The sequence below is a fragment of the Takifugu flavidus genome, chromosome 12 (assembly GCF_003711565.1).
Source record: "Takifugu flavidus isolate HTHZ2018 chromosome 12, ASM371156v2, whole genome shotgun sequence".
NCBI classification, from domain to species: Eukaryota; Metazoa; Chordata; class Actinopteri; order Tetraodontiformes; family Tetraodontidae; genus Takifugu; species Takifugu flavidus.
In genome coordinates, this window is record NC_079531.1 from 3,833,602 (window position 1) to 3,841,233 (window position 7,632).

General features: G+C 42.9%; 1 protein-coding gene across 1 annotated transcript; it reads left to right on the forward strand.

The window, feature by feature from the left end:
• Positions 1-6,149, forward strand: trpc4b (transient receptor potential cation channel, subfamily C, member 4b). Its single transcript, XM_057048781.1, has 11 exons — positions 1-786; positions 883-1,265; positions 1,346-1,864; positions 3,259-3,595; positions 3,831-3,970; positions 4,067-4,380; positions 4,482-4,677; positions 4,755-4,949; positions 5,025-5,066; positions 5,141-5,230; positions 5,317-6,149. The coding sequence occupies exons 2-11, from the start codon at positions 888-890 to the stop codon at positions 5,851-5,853; spliced, it is 2,748 nt and encodes a 915-aa protein (XP_056904761.1). The 5' UTR covers positions 1-786; positions 883-887; the 3' UTR covers positions 5,854-6,149.
• The last annotated feature ends 1,483 nt before the right edge of the window (positions 6,150-7,632 follow it).

Consider the following 7,632-nt stretch of genomic DNA (forward strand, 5'->3'; position numbering starts at 1 on the left):
CCAAATTAAAAACATGAAGCAGTCATTGACAAACGTCTCCTTCTTTGGACCAAATGGAGGAAACAACACTCACACATGTAATGGACATTAAAAGGGTTTCTAAGTGACTGAGTCACATTATAGAAAGACATACATACAAAGATCTTGAATAGTTGTTTACCAAGCCACAGTAATTGCAGCAGTGTCTGAAAGCTTAATGGGGAAAGGATGTGCACGTAATTACTGGGAGGTTTTCAGTCCATTTAAGGCTTTCCTTGTTAACCCAGAGGATTGTGAACATTATTTGGTTATGGTACAAGTTTCTGGAACACATGATGGACTCTTACACTGGTGCCACATTGTAGCCTTAATAAATCATATTGTTGTAATCAGGTTGACCACATACATCGAACCATATTTGTTTCTCCTGGCAGAACCAGATTGATGTTTACCTTATGTAACCCACAATAAACTGGTATTATGTATTCTATGTCGTAGCTGTCATTTCCTCTGGAAAAAAAGAAAAGTAAAAAAGCTTTTATTTGGGCCACAACATCGCAGAACAAAAGAGGGTGTTTTTGAATGGTGTTTGTGCACGTTGTCGCTGTTGCGGACACGTGTTTTTCCGGAAAATGCGCGGGTCAGTAGTTTATCCTAAATGGCCCAGAGAGAGAGAGAGAGAGAGGGAGAAAAAGGGTGGGCAGAGGATCTCATGACAGATTCGTTCTTTCCTGTGGACACTTCAGGGATAGGACGAAGTCTCGGCCACGCTGGTTTCCTATCTGATTCGAAATCCCACCTCAGAAGGTGAGTTGGGTTTGTTTTGTTTTCTGATACGTGTCAAACTCTTTGTCTCGCCTCAAAGATCAACTCAGACGATTGTCCTGTGTTGTCTGTCTGTAGCCACCATGTCCCAGCTGTACTACAGGAAATCCAACAACTCCTCCTACAGAGATCGCATCGCTTTGCGGATCATTAGGGCTGAATCCGAGCTCTCTGCCCTGGAGAGGGCCTACCTGGGGGCCGTCGAGAAGGGGGACTATTCCAGTGTGAAACAGGCCTTAGAAGAGGCTGAGATCTATTTCAGGATCAACATCAACTGCATCGACCCTCTGGGGCGCACGGCCCTGCTCATCGCCATTGAAAATGAGAACCTGGAGATCATTGAGCTGCTGCTCAGCTATAATGTCTACGTGGGAGATGCCCTGTTGCACGCCATCCGGAAACAAGTGGTGGGTGCCGTGGAGCTGCTCCTCAACCACAAGAAGCCAAGAGGGGAAAAACAGGTAGTTTAAACCTATTTTACACAGAGATTCCTGACAGCTCGGTTTCCTTAGCTGAATTTCTTTGTGTGTCCCTGGAAAAGGTGCTGCCGGTTCTGCTGGATAGACAGTTTTCAGATTTCACCCCAGATATCACCCCGATCATCCTCGCGGCTCACACCAACAACTACGAGATCATCAAGCTGCTCCTCCAGCGAGGCGTCTCCATACCCCAGCCTCACGCCGTGCACTGCAACTGCATGGAGTGCGTGTCCTGCTCAGACGTGGACAGCCTCCGGCACTCGCGCTCCCGCCTCAACATCTACAAGGCCCTCGCCAGCCCGTCGCTCATCGCCCTCTCCAGCGAGGATCCTTTCCTCACGGCTTTTAAGCTGAGCTGGGAGCTGAAGGAGCTCAGCACGGTGGAGAACGAGTTCAAGTCGGAGTACGAAGAGCTCTCTCGCATGTGTAAACAATTTGCAAAGGACCTCTTGGACCAGACCCGGAGCTCCAAGGAGCTGGAGATTATCCTCAACTACCGCGATGACATCAACCCTCTGATGGATGAGAACACCAACGACCTGGCCCGACTGAAGCTGGCCATCAAATACAGCCAGAAAGAGGTACGAGCTGACTTCTGTTGGCTACTATGACGTGGTGTGTTGTTGTGTGTCTTTTCTTCAAAGACCCATTTTAGTGCATTAGGAGCAGAAGTGCGAGAACATTAAAAGAAAGCTGTAAACGTCTTAAATGGGTGGAGATCTCCTCTGGGAGGCTGGAACAACATGTAATTGACAGGATGGCTTTTAGCGATGCATTACAGTCACGCTTTCAGACAGCCCCAGGAGAAATGGATAATTGGCCATAATGATGGAATAAGTGTTGGTCATTTCCCTCAGATAAAAACTGATAATATTTTTATTAGGGAGGGACCATTTTACAGCCTCATTGTCTTCTCGGGGACATCTATCCACTTAATATTGTCAGTGTTCAGTCATTTTTTGGAAACACTATAAAATTATACAGTAGGATTTTTTAAAACTCTACATTGTACTAAACTATAATCATATTTCTCACTCTGCACCTTTGCACCAATTGACTTTTATACCAGTTTGTTCCAGTTTGTGTACAGTCAGACTGCAGTAAAATTAGTTAGAAACAGAGACTTCCATTTAAGAAAGCAATATAACTTATGTACAGCCCACATTTAACATTTCTTTACCAATTTCAAATCAAGCATTGTTTTATTTTATAGAGTCACCTTGCTTTTCCAGCAGAGCTGATCTTATCAACTGGTCTGTGGTGTCCTCACCTTTGCAAATGAAAGGTCTGAAGAAAAAGTCTTAAAACTTCGCAGAACTGTTAAGTTATAATGGGACGCTCCCCAGTGACCTGTAAGAGCTTGTCAAAGTGCATGTTTGGGATGTGGTGGTGCAAAGAATGCTATCGCCTTCCCGCTTATGCTTGGCCGTTCAACGTTTTAATGGGTGATAAATGTGGTTTCTTCTAAAGTGCATTCATAAAATTATTGTTTTCTTCATTACTAACACAGAATTAGCTAAAAAGAAGCCGAATCTAGTGCGTTAAGGTGCAATTCATTCTGGTTTTTGAAGCCTCAAATAAGGGACGGAAAGGATTTTGAGATATTACGTTCCAGGATGGTCCTCAGACAACATCTGATCCCACCCGACGCCACCTTCTGTCACCAGTCACACCACAACAAGGGAGGAGTGGCAGGAAACATTAAAAATGTCAGATTCTGCGCTGACAGATGAGCTCATCTGCAACAAATCGATGCATACTGTGATGGGAATCCATTTGGTACTAACGTGGTTACAGTTGAATTAACATCCATCCACATCTGCAGTCGTCCAACTGACGCTTACAACAGATCTCCAGATGTTAATGGGAAACAGATATCCTTATTTACAGGCATGAAAAAGATTTGTTGTCTTGTAGTTGCTTTCTTATGTTACGTCTCTAATTTTGGCCAGATTTGTCTTTCTCTTTCACTCAGTTTGTTGCTCAGCCCAACTGTCAGCAACTGTTGGCATCTCGGTGGTACGATGAGTTCCCGGGCTGGAGGAGGCGCCACTGGGCAGTAAAGCTCCTCACATGCATCTTCATCGGCCTTATCTTTCCGCTGCTGTCCATCGGCTACCTGATCTCCCCAAAGAGTCGCTATGGCTTGTTCATCCGTAAGCCCTTCATCAAGTTCATCTGTCACACTGCCTCCTACCTGACTTTCCTCTTCCTGCTCTTCTTGGCCTCACAGCACATAGCCTCTCCCCTGCCCAACTTGCAGGGCCCCCCTCCCACCACTGTGGAATGGATGATCCTGCCCTGGGTCCTCGGTAATCTGCAGCACACTCATGCTATAAACGAACCACAACAAGTCCGGCCATTTGTACACCAGTAACAAACATCTGAGCACTGATAAACAGGCTGCGATCATGACTGTAAACAGCTGTTCCCACCACTCATTGAGTGTTTGTCCAGTCTGTTTCCTGATGATGATGAGGATGAGGATGATGATGGTGGTGGTTTTCCATTTGCAAATCTGACTCGTTTTGCTCTGTCTGGTATCAGGTTTTATTTGGAATGAGATAAAGCAAATGTGGGACAGTGGCTTCCAAGGCTACATAGATGACTGGTGGAACCTAATGGACTTCATCATGAATTCTCTGTATATTGCAACCATTTCTCTGAAGATCCTTGCCTATGTGAAGGTACTATACCACTTCGAAGGGAGAGTTATATGTCAATTGTGTTTGTGCATGAATTTATGTATTCAAAATAACTGCACAATGTGTTTTGTTTCACAGTACAGTGCGCAGAAACCCAGATGCAACTGGGAAATGTGGCACCCCACCTTGGTGGCAGAGTCTTTGTTTGCCATTGCCAACATCTTTAGCTCGCTGCGGCTCATCTGCCTCTTCACTGCCAATTCACATCTGGGCCCACTGCAGATCTCACTGGGCCGCATGCTCTTGGACATCCTTAAGTTCCTTTTCATCTACTGGCTGGTGCTGTTAGCCTTTGCCAATGGGCTCAACCAGCTCTACTTTTATTATGAAACCGAGGGGAGTAACAACTGCAAAGGTATTCGGTGTAATCAGCAGAACAATGCCTTCTCAACGTAAGTTCAGGCTAATAGATTAGCCGCAGCAAAACTGGTTCTAAGTAATTAATTATTATGTGCTTTCCACTCTTTGTGATACATGGTTGTGTCCTTCTCAGGCTCTTTGAGACACTGCAGTCCTTATTTTGGTCCATATTTGGCCTGATTTCCCTCTATGTGACTAATGTGGAACCAGAACATGAATTCACTGAGTTTGTGGGCTCTACCATGTTTGGCACGTATAATATCATCTCCCTTGTCGTGCTTCTGAACATGCTAATTGCAATGATGAACAACTCCTACCAGCATATTGCTGTGAGTGGTACCGCTTTACCACATTACCTCCCCCTGCATTTTGGTTTTGGATAAATAAAATTTGCTTTGCTTTATAGGACCATGCGGATATTGAGTGGAAATTTGCAAGAACAAAACTGTGGATGAGCTATTTTGAAGAAGGGGGGACTTTACCGTCACCATTTAATATAATACCCAGTCCAAAATCTGTTTATTACCTTTTTGCATGGATAAAGAAACATTTGCTGAAGAGGCAGAGTGTTAAGAGGCTCGAAACCTTTGAAACTTTAGGGGTAAGTGATGGTTTATTTAGTTCAGAGTTGTAAATACTAATGATGTAACACTGTTACCTTATTCCTTCATTTCAGAGACGTGCGGCTGAAAATGTGAGATTAAACCACGAATATCAGGTATTTGTTTATTGAAATTTGTTAGTGTATGTTTTCTACAGGTGAATCACTGGCAGTTGTGTTTATTTTTTTAGGAAGTCTTGAAGAACCTTGTAAAGCGATATGTAGCTGCGATGATCCGAGATGGCAAAACTGAGAGAAGCCTGACGGAAGAGAATTTCAAGGTGTTCCCTCGAATATTTTACTTTGAAATAGCCATTTTATTGTGGTCTAATCACTGCTGCCGTCTCATTTCCATCCCTCAACATAGGAGCTGAAGCAGGACATCTCCAGCTTCCGCTATGAAGTCCTGGGAATGATGAAGAGTAAACGCAGAGGTGGAGTTTCAAGCAAAGTGGCCAGCTCCACCTTGGCTTATCCTGGAAACTCATTTAAATATTCACCGCTATTACCCAATGATGCACCCATGCAGAAACCAGACATAGACGGGACCACCTCTGCACCCGCAGAGAGCACAGCCGCTCACACCACCACCTTCTCTCAGAAGGAAGTCAGTGATTCTGGTCCTACGTCCAGGAAGAAAGGACAAATGCACCGGAAACGGCAGAAAGAGGTGTTTGATTTTGACCAGCTCTCGAGACAAAGCAAAACTTCCTCCCAGGAATGTGATGAAATCTCTTCCCCACCGGTGCAGGATGCATCCGCTTCTGCCAAAGAAGACCAGGAACAACATCAGCCCAAGGAGATCGAGGACATCTTACAGAAAGTGGAGAGCAACATTCGGGAAATTGAACTTTTTTCCATGCAGCTTGGCCAGAAAGTGGAAAGCGGTCCCCAAAAATATTAAAACTCCTAGCCTTAACCCAGTCCTTAACATATATTCAAAGTATAGTGAATGCTTGATCAAAACAAACCTGAAAGACATCCCTAATGACTTAGGTTTATATCTACCGGTATATATTTAAGCTTCCTATTTGAAGCCAACAAGTCATATTGAACACCAATCATGTGTTTTCAGACAGGCTATATCTATACCTCGCATGCGTTAGTCATCTTATATCTTATGATGTGCTCATTAATGTACACTGTGCTCTGTGAACTAATTACAGTCTCTTCTAATCGAATAAAAACCCGAATTTCAAATGGTGTATTTTTCTTTGTTTATTACTCACACGTGCACGTACAGGCAATCATGTGAGTCCATGCATACATTTGTTTGTTTTTTTAAAAAAGAACACCAATAAATCTTTACAAGATCGTTACAAGACCCCCCCCCCCCCCCCCCCCCCGTGCTGAAACAGAATCTTTTATTTTGAAACACATTCCCACAACACATTTGTATACCTTATGGTCTTTTGTACAGAGAACGCAGTAAATACAGTGGAAAATAAATAAAACAACGCTGCCAAATCCCCCCCACTCCCAGTTTTTAGCCTTTAGGAAGCACGACGTGTGCCTGTGCAATAAATTTAGTTTACTATCATTATTATACATAAATGCGTCATTATTATTATTATTATTATAACCTGTATCTACGACTAAAACAATTAAATTACATTGATATTTGTCCCTGAATATTAAACAGGAAAGAAGACCCAGTTACCGCTAGACAACGTTCATTGAAAAAAGCTGCTATTTTCGCCCTCTAGCGTTAAATGAGGGGAATAGCAGTTCGAATGACATGAAGCAATTAAATCGAATTAAAATCGTCAGACTACATGCTTGCAGCTGTGGGTCTTTAAGTGATCATAATCAGCCAAATACATATTTTAGATAGATGTTTGGAATCTTGTCCTCACCATCTGTAAATGAAATCCACCATCGGTGCATCGAGTTTGGCAGCCTCCGCTACCATGGCAGCAGAGATGAAGTCACATGTCCTTAAACACGCGTTTGCATTATATATAAGATCCCATTTGACGGGAATCAATGTCACTTTTGTTTCCAGCCTATAACCACTTTAAAGAGCTTCTGGGAAATGCAAGAGACCCAAAACCTTTTTTTGATCAGTGACTCCAGTTGATGCAGTATGAGAGTCACTGACTCAGACAAACTGAAAAGCCATGATGCATTTCATTGACACTTTTGTCAGTTCACAAGAAACATTAGTTCCACGTGTTTTTCATTTGGAAATTGGCCGACAATTGTAAAGTTGGGATTCTTAAGTTAATGTTATCCAGACTGTGGGGTTTTAGTAGAAATGAAAAGGCCGGAAGCTTAAATTATTTTCTAAAGCTCTTGCCTAATAGAGTTCATGATATCCAGCTGCTCTGAAAGTGTTGCCCTAAAATGGAAATATGGCTTGCTGAACAGCTTGTTTTCCAATAGTTTAAATGTGTCTAATTTCAATATTTAAGTGTATAATTGGTGCACTAGCATTTAGCCCAAATGATCAAATGTGCATTTTGGATGCTCTACATTGTTTGTCATTTTATTTGTATTATTTTATTTGTTTTAGTTATGGGGCTGAACATCAAGAATGATTTGTGTGATATAGCTGGATGATTAATCCAAAGTGATTTAGAACAACAAGTACACACAAGAAATACAACTTTATGGGTCCCACACGCATCAGAGTTTGGACATTGTGATGGAGGTGTCTGACTGTTGGCTCGTCTCCTTATCA

What these genes read in the sequence shown, in the direction of transcription:
- trpc4b (XM_057048781.1), top strand. Translation starts at nt 888, where the DNA reads ATGTCCCAGCTGTACTACAGGAAATCCAACAACTCCTCCTACAGAGAT. An exon ending in TCAAATACAGCCAGAAAGAG is followed by an intron (nt 1,865 to 3,258) that starts GTACGAGCTGAC and finishes TCTTTCACTCAG; the next exon opens with TTTGTTGCTCAGCCCAACTG. An exon ending in AGATCCTTGCCTATGTGAAG is followed by an intron (nt 3,971 to 4,066) that starts GTACTATACCAC and finishes TTTGTTTCACAG; the next exon opens with TACAGTGCGCAGAAACCCAG.